This window comes from Solanum dulcamara, chromosome 5 (genome assembly GCF_947179165.1).
Source record: "Solanum dulcamara chromosome 5, daSolDulc1.2, whole genome shotgun sequence".
In the NCBI taxonomy this organism is placed as follows: Eukaryota; Viridiplantae; Streptophyta; class Magnoliopsida; order Solanales; family Solanaceae; genus Solanum; species Solanum dulcamara.
Window position 1 is genome coordinate 22,332,634 of NC_077241.1, and position 17,697 is coordinate 22,350,330.

General features: G+C 37.5%; 1 protein-coding gene across 1 annotated transcript in view; it reads right to left on the minus strand.

Moving 5' to 3' along the window:
• Nucleotides 1-1,086: 1,086 nt before the first annotated feature.
• LOC129889092 (homogentisate geranylgeranyltransferase-like) overlaps nt 1,087-17,697 on the minus strand; it is a 44,477-nt gene continuing 27,866 nt past the window's right edge. Inside the window, exons 10-12 of the mRNA XM_055964224.1 lie at nt 1,767-1,862; nt 1,580-1,684; nt 1,087-1,452 (exon numbers count right to left, since the gene is read on the minus strand). Of these exons, the coding sequence (XP_055820199.1) occupies nt 1,411-1,452; nt 1,580-1,684; nt 1,767-1,862 (243 nt within the window). The 3' untranslated portion in view covers nt 1,087-1,410. The remainder of the gene's footprint in view (nt 1,453-1,579; nt 1,685-1,766; nt 1,863-17,697) is intronic.

A 17,697-nucleotide genomic window follows, 5' to 3' on the forward strand; every position in this document is an offset into this window, starting at 1 on the left:
TCTCCTTAAAATGTTTCTAAATATCTATACATGGTTTCGGTGTCTGTTTCTAAGTAAAATTTTTATAAAATCTGCTATCACTATTCCTTTCTATACGTCAATAATTGTATCTTGTATAGGCCATGCTTTTCTTGGTAGGCTTCCTGTGCTATGTATTGTGTTTGGTGTTGGGCTAGTTCTCTGGAAAGGGCTAGCACTGTCAGCACTTGTAGCTTCTTTCATTAGGGCTTTATAACTTATCATAGATTCTATGTCTTCTAAGTCATTTAAGGATTCCAAATCATTTTTAGGAAGTTCCTGTGTCTTCTATCCTATATGCTAAGTTATCATCTCTTTTTGGGCACATTCTAAAATGTTCAACTGTTTCTAAAATATCCATTTAACATTTTTTACAACCTTTGCATTTAAATACACTATACTTATTTTCTTTGTATATTCCTTTTGCCTTCTCAATAATTTTGTCTACTTCGCATCCTTCTTGGATTAGTTCTATGTTCATAAATGTTTTTTATTCTGTTGCTATTGTACTATTAGTGTCTTTATCATCTATTTGGTTTTGGCTTGTATAACTATAATCTGTAAAACGTATAGAGGTCTCGCCTTTTGAACTAGTGTACATTAGGTGATTTTCTGGTATGAATACTTTGGGTTTACTTAGTTTGTCTAGATTTCATTCTAGCCCCGCGTATTCTTCTGGATTAATTTTTATAGATTTTATTAGTTTTATCCCTTTATTACCCATTACTTCAACAACATCATTAACTTGAAGTCTGAATTTGATATTACTACTCAAAATCATTTTACCTATAAAACCTATACACATTAACAGATTATTGCCATATATATATATATATATATATATATATATATATAGAAAGAGAGTGTCTCCCTATTTGGAAAGGTTAGACACTATGTCCTTGTCTATGATTTTTGTTTTGAATTTTAATCTAAAAGTTAGGATCATGGCCTTCATCACATTTATAAGAGTGGACTGTTTACAAAAAAAAAATGTTCATCAATAAACGAAAGTTTGAAATTAATAAGAACTAGCAAAGAGAAAAAGGAGTGTATAACGGGTGGGGTTGGGGGTGGGGGGGGGGGTATTATCCTCTCTTCATTTTCAGTATGAAGAAAACAAGGATAAGAGCTTTTCAAGATAAAAGAAGTATATTCTTATCGACAAATCACAGCAACAAAAAAAGGGAGATATAATCCTAGTCTAATAGATTTTAGACTAGGATGAAGCGAGGAACAAGTGCATTTGGACACACGTCAGTCTTACTAATTCGAAATTAGGAAAATTAAGACTTCAAATTTGATAATGCAAATCATATTCTAATTGAACTACATTTCCCTGGCAATTGAAAAAACTTCGGAAGTCATATTCCCATGCATGTTTAATCTTCCACCTTAACGAACAAAGGGAATCAGAAGGTATTCCGCATAGAAAAGCTGCAGTGATACAAAAAAATGATTACAACTAAATTTTAGATTAAAAAAAATGAATAAATTAAAGTTTTCTTATTGGAAAAAATGGGAGTAGAAAAAGAAAGTAAAATAAAACTGGAGAGTACGTCACCTTCCATATAAACATATAAAAAGAAGTTACTGATACTTGACTTGATATATCAACTGATTGAGCTTGAAATAATAAAAAGCAAGCAAGTAAGAAATGTCCCAAAATCTGCATTACGCGTTCATGAGTTAAACAATGTATGTATGTAGGAACTTTTTTTACTTATTACTTAAAATGTAAACGTACGTACAGTAATAAGCTTGTTGGAAAGGGAAGTAGCAGTAGCTCCAATCACCATAGCAGCTCCATATGAAGCTACAAGCATGCTTATACATATCCAAAACACCTGTTTGTATGAAAACAAACAGTTTGATTCAACGGAAAACACATTAGTATATATAGCATTGAACAAGTTGATAATAGAGAGGGGTCTTAGGTGTGGGACCATATAAATAAATAAAGAAAAGAAAAAAATAAAATAGAGAGAGTAATACACAAATTATTGAGAGAACGGAGAAGAGCCTAAAATACCCTTAAACTATTAAAATTGGTACAAAAATGTCCTTCATTAACTTATTGGTCTCAAAATGCCCTTGGGTTAACCTTTGTGGCCCTTTTATACCCTTATCACAAACAGCTCCATTAATTGAATTACTTAATTTTCTCATTTAGTACGTGTCACATTCTAATTAGCTAGAAAAAATAATTAATCAAAACTAATTTAACTCAACCCAAACTCACATCCACCCATTAATCACCCGACCCAAACACACTTCACGGATTTCTATTTTTCTAGTTGGCATATTTTTTCAGAGATCTTATTGGTGCATGGCATCTCAAATCATCTTCTCAAGCATAGCTTTATACGAAGATTGTGCCTCAGCTAGTCGTCTATACTTGTCAACTCTCCTCCTTTTCTTGTTAGGATTAGCTCCAAATCTTGAATCGTCATGGTTTCAGGCAGAGGAAGAAAATTGAAAATCTTGTTGATCAACAAAAATTTGGAGATTTGGAGATTAAAGGATTTGGAAAATCAAAAATTTTTGGAAAATCCTTTAATCTAAAATTTTTGGAAAATCTAAAATTTGGAAAATCGTCATGGGTTGAGTTAAATTTGTTTTGATTAATTATTTCTTCTAGCGAATTAGAATGTGACACGTATTAAATGAGAAAATTAATTAATTCAATTAATAGGGCCGTTTGGGATAAGGGTATAAAAGGGCCACAAAGGTTAACTCTAAGGGCATTTTCAGGCCAATAGGTTAACGAAGGGTATTTTTATACCAATTTTAATAGTTTAAGGGTATTTTAGGCCCTTCTCCGTTGAAAGAATATTCTATGAGAAAATAGAGAGTAGAAACAATAATATAGCGAGGTATGTGAAATAAATAATGTTGTTTCTTTTGAGTTTGTTTAATCTTTTGAGATTATTAAGAATTTCTCACTAAAGTAATATTATATTGCTCAAATAGAGTATTATATTACTTCGCATCTAAAAGTATTTGGTATCCTTGTTATTTTCTTTTTACTTGTTATTTAATATTAATATTATTTTTCTATGGGATTATCATTTTCCAACAAGAAGGTATTAGAGACATGACAAATATTAGGCCACTGCCTTTTTAGCACCCATATTTCACAAAAGAAAAAATATCAAGGAATGATATCTAGGAATGGAAGTATGTTTGGGAAAAATTGTAGCCAGTGTACGCAAAACCTAGTAATGAGAACTTTTTCTCAAGACTTCACTTTTATCCATCAACGTACGGGCGGATGACATATTTGAGAAGGTGATTGATACAACCACCTCAAAGGAAGATTGAGAGATTTTACAAAATTCTCTTCAAGGAGTTGATAGAGTAAAAAATGTAACAGGGTATGGTAAGAAAGTAGATGATGTGCATATGTAAGAAAAAGGTATGGTAAGGAAGTAGATAATGTGCATGTGTAACTTAAAAGCTCTTTACATGTCGATGAAGAAGAGTCACTTGAGCAGCTTCTTAAAACCAAAGTGAGGTGAATAGAGTTATAGAGGAAATGGAGAAGAAAGAGGCCATAACGGTCATACAAGAGGAAGAACTTATGGAAATAACTTCAACAATAATAATAAAAACCAGACGTCATGCTCATGGACAAAAAGGAGGAAGAGGGTGTCATGACTTTCAAGAGATGAATGAAAAATGTTATGACAAACCTAAAATTGAGTCTTATAATTGTGATAAATTTTTCATACTCAATCTCCACTTGTACTTCTAAATAGATGTAGAATCTTGAAAAGGTTTCATCGGTTCAATTAGAAAGAAACTATGATGTAGTCTATGAAGCATTTGAACTCCGTGAAAAGCACATTGTGTGTTAACACACCTAATTACACTATTAAAAAGAGGCCAAAAAGTGTCGCAACAAAACTGTGACGAATAAAACGACGTTGTCCGTCGTTTTTATTTGTTTTATTTTTTTTAATTAAAAGTGACGGACAGGGACGCTTAGTTCGTCGCTTATTTTGGAGGCTTTTTGTCCCAAAAATAAATATTAATTTTATATAAATATTTTATATATTTTGATAAAAAATAATTATTTATAAATTAAATATTACGACGCCGTCCGTCATAAATAGTTAATTTTTATTTATTAATTTCTTTTTAAAATAGCGACAGATAGGGTCGGTAAGTCCGTCGCTATTGGCCAAATGATTTGGTCAACTAATTTAAAAAATAGTGACGGATTGAGTCGCTTTGTCCGTTGCTTTTTGGTCAAAATGGCGGTAAAATATTTTTAAAAAAGTGACGGACTTAGAGACGTTCTCCGTCGCTTTTATTAAAATATCTAGGAGGCAGATTGTATTTTTTTCTGTTTTGTCTCTCTTTAAACTATCTCTTCTCTCTCCCTTCTCTCTACAAATCCGCCACCTTAGTCGCCGCCCCTCGTCCCACCATCGTCCCCCCACCCCCGTCGTTGTCTCCCGTCAGTCCCCCGCCTCCATCGCTACGCCGCCGCCGTCCAGTGGTGCTTTAAGAGTGTTTATTCATCTTTAAGAGGTTAGGGCTTAAACCTTATAAAAAAATTCAATTTTTTTAATTTGTCAATTGTTAATTAGTTAATTAGTTGATTACATTTAATTTGTTGTAGATCATTAGTATATTGGATTGTGAAATTAGTGGATGTAGTTATAGTTTTGATTTTAGGGCTTACGTTAGATTTGGGTTGTTGAATTGGATTGTAAATATTTAGTAATTTGTGATGTTAGTTAGTTAATTAGTATATGTCATTTAGTTTGTTGTAGTTTATTTGTATATTGGATTGTAAAATTAGTCAATTTAGTTATAGTTTTGATTTTAAGCTTTAAGTTAGATTTGGGATTTTTGAATTAGATTGTAAATTGGATAGTAATTTGTGATTTATTAGTTAGTTAATTGGCTTATTCCATTTAGTTTGTTGTAGTTTGTTTGTATATTGGATTAGAAGTTTTGAAGTTTGAAACTTAGAGAAAAATATTGAAACTTAGAGGCTTGAGTTTTAGGACTTTAGAACTTATAATTAGAATAATTTAGTTACTTGAATTTTAGGATACTTAAATTTAGAAGTTGAACTTAATTAGAACTTTGAAGTTGAATTTTTTATTAACTTTAGAAATCTTGTTGAAGTTAAGCTTCCTTTTGAACTAATTGAGCTAATGTTGAACTTTAGAATAACTTAGATACTTGAATATAGGAAATTTTGAAGTTTGAAACTTAGAAAAATATTGAAAATTGGATACTTGAATTATAGGACTTTAGAACTTATAATTAGAATAACTTAGATGCTAATTTTGAACTTTAGGTTTGTATAATTTTTGAAATCTTTTAGAGTTTAGAACTAATTAAGCTAAGTAGAGTTAGATATTTAAAGTTATGAAGTTGAACTTTAGGACTTTTGAAGTTAAACTTAGAAATTGTTTAGGTTTGTATAAATTTTGAACTCTTTAGACTTTATAACTAATTTGAATAACATAGATACTTGAATTTTAGTATATTTGAATTTAGAACTTCAACTTGAATGTCATGAGCTTTGAACTTAATTTTTACTTGAATTAATTAGAACATGAACTTAATTATAACTTGAATTAATTATTATATGAATTAATTAATTATAACTTAAATTAATTATAACTTGAACTTAATTATTATATGAATTAATTAATTATAACTTAAATTAATTATAACTTAAATTAATTATTATATGAATTAATTAATTATAACTTGAATTAATAACACTTGTTGTCTCGATGAATTATAGTCTTTATGAACTAATTAAGCTTGAATATATATAATTTTATAGATGGATCATCGTTTGTGGATGTATAACATGAATTATGAAGTTGGTGTTGGTTTGAAACCTGATTTATTGGTGGTGTAAGAAGTTTTATCGATCATGCAATGACACTTGATATATACATACAGAAAAATTGAAAGTCGCAAACAAACAATTAAAAAGAGAGGAAAGATCGAAGGATCAATAGTTCAAGCTCATATTGCGAGAGAAACTGGTGACTTTTATTCTTATTACTTTGGGGATGAAGTTTCATGTAGGAGAAATAGGCCTAATCGCAATGTAACACCCCTCAAAATTTTTACCTAAGATTCAGACCCTTCTTGTATTCGGGTAGGGTCGAACTCGAGTATTGTGGAGCATTTGCATGAGTTAAGATGAGTCCTTGAGAAATTGAGGAGTGTTGGAGGTGATGTGGGGTCACAAAGGACCCCTAGGACCAAGCTAAGTCCAAAAAGGTTCGTCCTAGCTAAGCTTTAGGATGAGTTCGTAAAAGGGATCGACTTCTAACGACCCTATCTTTTGAAAGACGACAATTTGGGTGGCCCACGACCTATCAAATTAAAAGTCGTCGAGACTTTTTTCCAACGCCACCAAGAATGTAATTTTTGGAGTTCGGAGTCGAAAGATATGACGATCCTAAGATGAACTAGCACAGCAGAGTTTTCAGGCCTGGGTTGCAATTGTTGGAAAACTGGGCTTGGCGCCGCAGTGGCGCGATGATCCACTATCGTGCCAGAAACATGCCTTAGTAGTTTGGGCTCTAGCGCGGCACGCCACAAGAAGGTGTGCAGGGTTTTTCAAGCCAAATTTCAAGAACCCAGGAACAATGGCCTTGGCGCTGTAAGGGCGCGACGCGCCACTATCGCGCCAGAAATATGCCTCAGTAGTTTGGTCTCTGGTGCAGTGCGCCACTACGAGGTGTGCAGGTTTTAGGTGTAATCGGCCTGATGATGTAATGGCGCGACGCGCCACTATCGCGCCAGGTGCATTTTTGCCTATTTTTCAGAACTTTGAGAAGGGGCAATTTGGGAATTGTCCCAAATTATATATGTATCCTCCTTGAGCATTTGGAGACACATTTTTCAGCCCCCACTCCCTCTCTAGAAAAGCCCTAGAAAACTCTCTCCTTTTCATCTTCTTCTTCTTCTCTATTTCCAACAAGAGATTGTTCTAAGAGCTTCAAGACTTCAAGCTTTCCATTGAAGACCCAACAACAAGGTTTCTTTAAGAGTCTATTCTAAGGTATGTAAGGCTATCCAAAACATGGGTTGAGTCCACCCATGTGCCCTACTCTTGCGTTGAGGTTAGATGTCCATGAAAATGGAGTTTTTTGGTATGGTCTACGTTTGAATGAGTTTTGTCCCCTATTTATTGGATGCTATATGTGTTGATGTTGTGGAGCTAAGAAGTTCCTAAAACCTTCATGTTAGTATGAGTTGATGGAGATGACTTGTTATTATGTTTTGTTGATCTCTTTAGCTATGTAACTATGTTGCTTAAGTCAATTTCCTTAAATATGCTATTCTACTTGTGTTGTTGAGCTAAAGTCATAGAGTTGTGATGAGTCTTGAGGAGATATCATAAATGCTTACCTAAATGAGGTTTGATTGAGTTAATTGGAGGATAGAATTGACGAGTGGACGAGGTCCTAAATGGAACTTGCCATTATTACTTAATTGAGTTGGAATGAGAATAGAGTTGATGAGTTGGCAATGTCCCACATGAAACTAGCTGTGAGGGCTTGTTTGAGATGATTGGAGGGAGTCTTATGAGCATAGAGTCATGGGAGAAGTATCGAGCACCGAGGCGGGCGAGAGTATAGTCCGTACTCGAACCCCAGAAACTACACCTCCAACGTAGGTAGGGATGGAACCGTTAAAGTCAGATGATTCCCATAGGATTGAACCATTAAAGTCGGATGTTTCCCATTTATTTGTCCTGAAATGATAGGACTTGACTAATCGATGGTATCCATGATTAGGTAGGCGTTCATGACCTAGCAAGGTATGGACGGACGTGGCAACAACGTCTGATTGTTGTACTATCACCGACTCATAGGTGATGGTTTCGGATAAGAGAAACTCCTATTTAGGTCTTGATAGTGCTCCGAGTCAGTTGAGTTGAGTGGCTTATGAGTTAGTCCCATCTAAAACTATTCTAGTTAGACTTAGGACACTTGAGTGAGTTGTCATGTATGTATGAGTTGAGACCCTGAGTTGATGTTGATGTTTCCTTGATGTTTGTTTCATCCGGACATTTTACATACTCGTACATTTCACGTACTGATGCCATTTGGCCTGCATCATTTCATGATACAGAGACAAGTACCAGAGATCATCAACCAGTGCACCGTTGATTATCTACGCATTTCCAGCTACGTGGTGAGTCCTCCTAGCTTCCGGAGGATCTTGAGCTCCCTGTATAGATTCATGTTGTCCCCTTTATTTTGATTGTGGTAGCCATGGGCTTGTCATTGGCACCTTCTAGACTTTAATAAAGGCTTCATAGACTAGAGTGTAGGGAGTTTGGACTATTATTTTCGGGAGTCCTATTATACTTATTTTGTTGAGTTAAACATGTTTGGCCTTCGGCCCCCATATTGTAAATAGCATGTTATAATTGAGCCTTCCTTTAAGCATATATGACTGAATAACGGAATGATTGAGTTAGGTGGTTCGCTTGATGGTCAAAAATGGCTTTCAAGTGCCGGTCACGTCTAGGGTTACCCTCCTGGGGCGTGACACGCAATGATGAAGGTGACAGTGATACAATATTTCCACCTATTTTAATTTTTAATCTAAGTGGTCGAGGATCTAAACGGCGTGAAAGACGAGACTTCACTACTATGGAAAGACAATAAGTTGTGACCCATATTCTGCTTAATTGTCCAAAAATTCAGCGATATCTTAAGTAAGTATTAAATTATATTACCAAAATACATATAATAAGTGATTACTAGCTAACAAAATTGTACATATCAATATCAGCTCATTCGTAAACACATGGAGCAATGAAGCCATATATACGAGGTTTTTCAAATGGCTAAATGATTATGTAAGTGTGAAAGCTTATATTGAATCAATAGGTATAATGTATTCATTTTATAGTAAATTGTATTTTTTTAAAATCAATTTGTAGGTTTATGATGAATACTCAAATGTCGAACATTCATCATTAGTGAGAGAGATCACACTCGAGCCTGAATCTCAAATTCATACAATGAATAAATATTGTGTGAATGATTTTAAGTTTTAAACTAAAGAAGTTTCTATGCACAAGAAAACCAATAATAGTGGTGTGTGTTTCAAGGTGATGTCAGCGGTAATGGTCAAACTGTTGAATATTATGGTGTCATTCAAGAGATTATTGAAGTAAGATATCCAGGTTGGCCTAAAAACAAGATAGTATTATTTCGGTTTAAGTGGTTTGACCCATCAAACAGAGGAACAAGGGTGGACCAATAACATAATATAATTGAAGCTAATCACACCAGACAATACGGAAGTTATGATCCTTTTATCATTGCCCAAAATGCTAAGCAAGGCTATTACGCTCCATATCCATTGCGTAGAGATAAGGTTGATTGATCGGTTATTATTAAGACAAAGCCAATGGGAATAATTGAAATTGAGAATGTATTAGTTGTGGCGTACCAAAATGATGTTGCACTTGTTCAACAACAAGTTGATGTTGAGTTGGAAACCACACTAGAACATCCTCCACACATACTAGAAGAGGTTTCTGATGATGAACTTATAATGCAAAATGTTGAGGAAGAAGTAAACGAGGAATATGAATCATTTGAGAAGGAGGAATAGAATGACAATGGATATGAAACAACCGAGGAGGAGGAATGGAAGGATGACGAAAATGAAACAAGCGACGAGGAATAGAGTGATAGATTTTAACTAGTATGTAAGTTATTTATTTCGCTAACGCTAAATTTATTTAATTTATATTTTTTTATATATTGTATTGTTACTTTACATGCAGATGTCATCTGGTGATAGTGATAGATCGCGAGATCATGTTGGGGTTAGCCATTCTGGTAGGAGTAAAAAAAGTCTAGGATACCTATTGATCCTAAGGATATCCTAGGACATATTTTTTCAGCGCTAGAGATGCAGCACCGCTGAGCTAGTCCTACATATATTCATATTGTTCTTTCCGGGACTATGGATCCTTTAGTTTACCATAGTCAGTTCCGCCGATGACGTGGCGCTTCTTCTTCTTCACAGGTCAGATATACTTCATATGATCAGACCTACTAGCTACCCATAGAGGTTATTGCTCGACCCTCGAGAGTAGCATCTTCGTCTACTCCATTTCCCACAATTCCATCTCCTCGATCTCAGTTTCCTCACATATCTACTTTGAGACTTAGAGATTCTAGTGTTGATACTGACACTCATACATCATTAACTTCACCTTTTTCTGCTACTACACCAGAGGCAACACATGATGTGCCTGGGTTAGCTCGTAGGCAGAGGGATAGACTTGGGAGAGTCATGATTGAGCCTGATGGATCTTCGTAAGTTTAATATTTTATTTATTTATTTTTACTACATTAATAAATTATTCATAAACTAATTACATATTTATTATGTGTCTTGCAGGTGGCATCATTCGAAGGAGACTGCTAGGGCTCTTTAGGAGAGTGTTAGGAGGCTATATACTGAGCCCTATCACTCTTGGCGGGAGATTCCAAACAGTATCCGTCAGGCAATGTTTAATGAATTCAAGGTATATATATGTTTGAATCTATTTTTTTAATTTAAGTTTTATTTTTTTACTATACTTTACTTAACTAATTATTTAACACTATTCATTTTTTTCAGAATTTATGTATCTGGGAGCCAAGGTACAATATGATCATTGCGACTATTTTTGAAAAAAAGGCAGCACCAGACTATCTAGCTGGCTAAAGAAAGCTAGGGATGATCGGGCACCTTCGAGTTGGATGCTGCCTCATATATTTGAAGAATTATGCCGATATTGGAATACAGAAGAATTCAAGGCTTTGTCCGATCAAGGGAAAAAAAGCTAGAGCCATCCCAAAAGATGATTCGTTGCACACCGAAGGTGCACTGAGTGTTGGTATGATTCAGAGAGAGATGGTAAGGTTTCTAAATTTTAATTTTAAATTCATTTTCTTAAATAAATTATTTGACAAAATATTATTTCATTGGATGTTGCCTCATATATTTGAAGAATTATGCCGATATTGGAATACAGAAGAATTCAAGGCTTTGTCCAATCAAGGGAAAAAAAGCTAGAGCCAGCCTAAAGGATGACTCATTGCACACTGAAGGTGCAAATAGTGTTGGTATGATTCAGAGGGAGATGGTAAGGTTTCTAAACTTTAATTTTAAATTCATTTTCTTAATTAAATTATTTGACAAAATATTATTTCATTAATTGTATTTTTAATTATAGGAAAAAGAATGAGGATGCACTCCCTATTGTCATGAAGTCTTTAAAAAGACTTATGTAAAGAAAAAAACTAATCCATCGGATCTGGATGAGTGGGTGGAGGAAAAAGTCGAACAAGCATATGTAAGTTATTTAACATAATGTATAATATATTTGGATTCTAACTAACTAACTATATATATATATATATATATATACCAGCTAACGCCTGAATATTCCATTCAAATTTGAACAGAAAAAGTGGTTGGAGGAAGCCACAAGGGCCGGATATATGAAATGGGATCTAGAAATAGCGTACGACGACTCCAATTAGGTTTAAAAGGTATTGGATCATCAAGTCAAGCCAAGGCCATTGACGGGGTTAAGATAGCTGCTATGTCTCAACAAATTGCAGAACTTACATGCGCATTGACTGAATCTGAGGCAAAAAGGGTTGAAGAGCAAGTGCACCCATACCGCAGAACAGGTATGACCGGCAAGGACAGAGTCGCCAGAATTTCAGACCCCAGGGTTCTCAATCCCAGGCCAGTGTAAGTCAAGGTTCGAGGGGGAAGCCACCATGCGGCAAGTGTGGTAAGCTCCACTTGGGAGAATGCAGAGCGGGAAGAGTTGGTTGTTATAAATGCGCCAAATGGACCATTTTCAGAGGGATTGCCCAACATGGGGAAATAGAGTCCAGCATTCTGCCACCGCACCACCGACTAGGGGTAATCAGAGGGGCACTACTTCAGGTACGAGTGGAGGTACAAACCGCCTGTATGCCATGGGTAGTCGCCAAGATCAAGAGAACTCTCCAAATGTCGTGACGGGTATGATTCGAGTCTCTTCTCTTGATTGTTATGTGTTGATGGATCCGGGTGCCACCCTATCTTTTGTGACTCCTTATGTGGCTAGTAAATTCGATAAATTTCCTAAATATCCTCGTGAGCCCTTTTGCGTAGCTACTCCTATTGGTGATTCTGTCTTAGCTGAAAGAGTTTATAGAGGTTGCACTGTGTCAATCCATCACAAGGACACCTTGGCCGACCTAGTTGAGTTGGACATGGTCGATTTTGATGTGATTCTTGGCATGGACTGGATTTATGTATGTTATGCCTCTATTGATTCTAGAACTCAGGTTGTAAAATTCAAATTCCCGAACGAAGCTGTCATAGAGTGGAGGGGTAGTCCTGTTATGCCTAAGGGTAAGTTTATTTCATACATTAGGGCTAGGAAGCTAATCTCAAAAGGGTATGTTTATCACATTGTCCGAGTGAAAGATGACAGTATTGAGTCTCCATCCCTTGAGTCGGTTCCGATTATCAACGAGTTTCCGGATGTTTTTCCTGAAGATCTGCCTGGAGTCCCTCCTGATAGGGAGATCGACTTTGGGATTGATGTTCTTCTGATACCCAGCCTATCTCAATTCCTCCCTATAGAATGGCTCCAACTGAGTTGAAGGAGTTGAAGGAGCATTTGAAGGACTTGTTAGATAAGGGGTTCATTAGGCCGAGTGTCTCACCATGGGGAGCTCCGGTCCTATTTGTGAGGAAGAAAGATGGGTCCCTTAGAATGTGTATTGACTACAGACAGCTGAATAAGGTCACCATACAGAACAAATACCCTCTCTCCAGAATAGATGATTTATTTGATCAACTTTAGGGTGCCACGTGTTTCTCAAAGATAGACTTGAGATTCGGCTACCATCAGTTGAAGGTGAGGGAATATGATATTCTGAAGACTACTTTTTGGACTCGTTAGGGCCACTTTGAATTTTTGGTCATGTCCTTTGGGTTGACAAATGCCCCCGCAGCTTTCATGGATCTCATGAATCGGGTATTTAAACCGTATCTTGATATGTTTGTGATTGTATTCATAGATGATATTCTGGTCTACTCCAAGATGAAGAGGAGCACGCCTATCATCATAGAGTCGTTTTACAAACCTTGAGAGACCAGGTATTGTATGCGAAGTTCTCTAAATGTGAATTTTGGCTTGCATCAGTGGCCTTCTTAGGTCACATTGTATCTGGAGATGGCATTCAGGTTGAGGCTCAGAAGATTGAAGCGGTGAAGAATTGGCCCAGACCCACATCCCCGACGGAGATAAGAAACTTCTTGGGTTTGGCCGGCTATTATCGAAGGTTTGTAGAGGGATTCTCATCCATATCATCACCATTGACTAAGCTGACTCAAAAGAAGGCTAAGTTCCAATGGTCCGATGCTTGTGAGGAGTGTTTCCAGAAATTAAAGGCCAAGCTAACCACTGCTCCTGTTCTAGCATTGCCCGATGGAATAGAGGACTTTGTGGTCTACTGTGATGCATCCAGAATTGGCTTGGGTTGTGTGTTGATGCAAAGAGGGAAGGTGATAGCCTATGCTTCGAGACAGCTTAAGGTTCATGAGCAAAATTACCCAACTCATGACCTTGAGCTGGCAGCTGTGGTATTTGTGCTTAAAATCTGGCGCCACTACTTGTATGGAGTGCATGTTGACGTATTCACTGATCACAAGAGCTTACAATATGTCTTCAGCCAGAAAGAACTCAACCTGAGGCAAAGGCGATGGCTTGAGCTACTCAAGGACTACGACATAAGCATCCTCTACCATCCAGGTAAAGCTAATGTTGTTGCTGATGCTCTTAGCAGGTTGTCCATGGGTAGCACTGCCCATGTGGAGAAGGGAAGGAGGGAATTGGCGAAGGAGGTACATAGATTAGCTCAATTGGGAGTTCGACTTGAAGATAACAATAAAGGTGGAGTAAACGTTCGAGATGGGGCTACGTCCTCACTTGTAGCAGAGGTAAAGGAGAAATAAGATCAGGATCCCATCCTCCTCCGGTTGAAGGAAGTTGTTCACAAATAAGGGGTGATGGTTTTCACCAAAGGGGGAGATAGTGTGTTGAGGTACCAAAGTAGATTGTGTGTACCTGATGTCGGTGATGTTTGAGAAAGGATTATGGCTGAAGTGCATAGTTCTAGGTACTCTATTCATCCAGGCTCCACGAAAATGTATCATGACTTGAGGGAAATCTATTGGTGGAGTGGGATGAAGAGGGATATTGCGGAATTTGTTTTCAAGTGCCCGAATTGCCAACAGGTGAAGGTTGAGCATCAAAGGCCATATGGTTTAGCCCAAAACATAGAAAATCCAGAATGGAAGTGGGAGATGATCAACATGGACTTTATTACAGGCTTGCCGAGGTCCCAAAAGCAACACAATTCCATTTGGGTGATTGTGGATAGAATGACGAAATCAGCTCATTTCTTAGCGGTTAAGACTACTGACACCGCAGAAGATTATGCAAAGTTGTACATTCAGGAGATCGTCAAATTGCATGGAGTCCCTTTGTCTATCATCTCAGACAGAGGAGCTCAATTCACTTCCCAATTTTGGAAATCCTTTCAGAAGGGACTAGGTTCGAGGGTGAACTTGAGTACAGCCTTCCATCCCCAAACAGATGGCCAGGCAGAGTGCACCATCCAGACATTAGAAGATATGTTGAGGGCATGTGTGCTTGACTTCAAGGGAAATTGGGATGACCACTTACCTCTCATAGAGTTTGCGTACAACAATAGCTATCATGCAAGCATTCAAATGGCTCCTTATGAAGCTTTGTATGGGAGGAGGTGTAGATCTCCCAATGGGTGGTTTGAAGTTGGTGAAGCCGAGTTGATTGGGCCTGACCTTGTTCACCAAGCCATGGAGAAAGTGAGAATTATTTAAGATAGGCTAAAGACTTCCCAAAGCCGCCAAAAATATTACACCGAAGTAAGGAGGAGAGACTTAGAGTTCGAGGTGGATGATTGGGTGTATTTGAAAGTGTCACCCATGAAGGATGTCATGAGGTTTGGAAGGAAGGGGAAGCTTAGTCCTTGAGGCGGATTGAGAGTGTTGCTTATGAGTTGGAGTTACCCTTGGAGTTAGCTTCTATTCATCCGGTATTCCACATTTTGATGTTGAAGAAGTGCTTAGGCGATCCTTCGCTGGTAGTCCCCATTGATAGTATTGAAGTTAAGAATAGCTTATCCTATGAAGAGGTTTTGGTCCAAATTGTTGATCGCCAAATTTGCAAATTGAGGAACAAAGAGATCACCTCAGTCAAAGTCCTGTGGAGAAACCAACTTGTTGAGGAAGCCACATGGGAAGCGGAGGAAGCCATGAAATCTAAATATCCACATCTATTCGTGCCTACCGATGAGAATGTTGAAGGTAATGTCCATTTCCTTGACTTGAATTCATTTATGCATTTTGAGTCTTGATTGATAATTGTTTAAGAATTTGATTGATTGAATGACTGAATTCTTGATTTTGATTTGCACCCCGAGTCCATTCTTGGTTACTCGTCATTTGAGGACGAATGATCCCAAGGGGGAGATAATATAACACCCCTCAAAATTTTTCTCTAAGATTCGGACCCTTCTTGTATTCGGGTAGGGTCGAACTTGAGTATTATGGAGCATTTGCATGAGTTAAGACGAGTCCTTGAGAAATTGAGGAGTGTTGGAGGTGATGTGGGGTCACAGAGGACCCCTAGGACAAAGCTAATTCCAAAAAAGTTCATCCTGGCTATGCTTTAGGATGAGTTCGTAAAAGAGATCGACTTCTAACGACCCTATCTTTTGAAAGATGACAATTTGGGTGGCCCACTACCTATAAAATTAAAGGTCGTCGAGTCTTCTTTCCAACGCCACCAAGAATGTAATTTTTAGAGTTCGGAGTCGAAAGATATGACGATCCTAAGATGAACTAGCACAGCAGAGTTTTCAGGCCTAGGTTCCAATTGCTGGAAAACTGGGCTTGGCGCCGCAGTGGCACGATGCGCCACTATCGCGTCAGAAACATGCCTTAGTAGTTTGGGCTCTGGCGCGGCGTGCCACAAGAAGGTGTGCAGGGTTTTTCAAGCCAAATTTCCAAAACCCAGGAACAATGGCCTTGGCGCTGTAAGGGCGCGACGCACCACTATCGCACCAGAAACATGCCTCAGTAGTTTGGTCTCTGGTGCGGCGCGCTACTACGAGGTGTGCAGGTTTTAGGTGTTATCGCGCCAGGTGCATTTTTGCCTATTTTTCAGAACTTTGAGAAGGGGCAATTTGGGAATTGTCCCAAATTATATATGTATCCTCCTTGAGCATTTGGAGACACATTTTTCAGCCCTCACTCCCTCTCTAGAAAAGCCCTAGAAAACTCTCTCCTCTTCATCTTCTTCTTCTTCTCCATTTCCAACAAGAGATTGTTCCAAGAGCTTCAAGACTTCAAGCTTTCCATTGAAGACACAACAACAAGGTTTCTTCAAGAGTCTATTCTAAGGTATGTAAGGCTATCCAAAATATGGGTTGAGTCCACCCATGTGCCCTACTCTTGCGTTGAGGTTATATGTCCATGAAAATGGAGTTTCTTGGTATGGTCTATGTTTGAATGAGTTTTGTCCCCTATTTATTGGATGCTATATGTGTTGATGTTGTGGATCTAAGAAGTTCCTAAAACCTTCATGTTAGTATGAGTTGATAGAGATGACTTGTTATTATGTTTTGTTGATCTCTTTAGCCATGTAACTATGTTGCTTAAGTCAATTTCCTTAAATGTGTTATTCTACTTGTGTTGTTGAGCTAAAGTCATAAAATTGTGATGAGTCTTGAGGAGATATCATAAATGCTTACCTAAATGAGGCTTGATTGAGTAAATTGGAGGATAGAATTGACGAGTGGACGAGGTCCTAAATGGAATTTGCCATTATGACTTAATTGAGTTGAAATGAGAATAGAGTTGATGAGTTGGCAATGTCCCAAATGAAACTAGCCGTGAGGGCTTGTTTGAGATGATTGGAGGGAGTCTTATGAGCATAGAGTCATGGGAGTAGTATCAAGGACCGAGGCGGGTGAGAGTATAGTTCGTACTCGAACCCCAGGAACAACGTCGCCAACGTAGGTAGGGATGGAACCGTTATAGTCGGATGCTTCCCATGGGACCGAACCGTTAAAGTCGGATATTTCCCATTTATTTGTCCTGAAAGGGTAGGACTTGACTAATCGATGGTATCCATGATTAGGGAGGATTTCATGCCCTGGCAAGGTATGGACGGATGTGGAAACAACGTCTGATTGTTGTACTATCACTGGCTCATAGGTGATGGTTGTTGGATAAGAGAAACTCTCATTTAGGTCTTGATTGTGCTCCGAGTCAGTTGAGTTGAGTGACTTATGAGTTAGTCCTGTCTAAAACTATTCTTGTTAGACTTAGGACACTTGAGTGAGTTGTCATGTATGTATGAGTTGAGACCCTGAGTTGATGTTGATGTTTCCTTGATGTTCGTTTCATCCGGCCATTTTACATACTCGTACATTTCATGTACTGACGCCATTTGGCCTGCATCATTTCATGATGCAGAGACAGGTACCAGAGATCATCAACCAGCGCACCATTGATTATCTATGCATTTCCAGCTACGTGGTGAGTCCT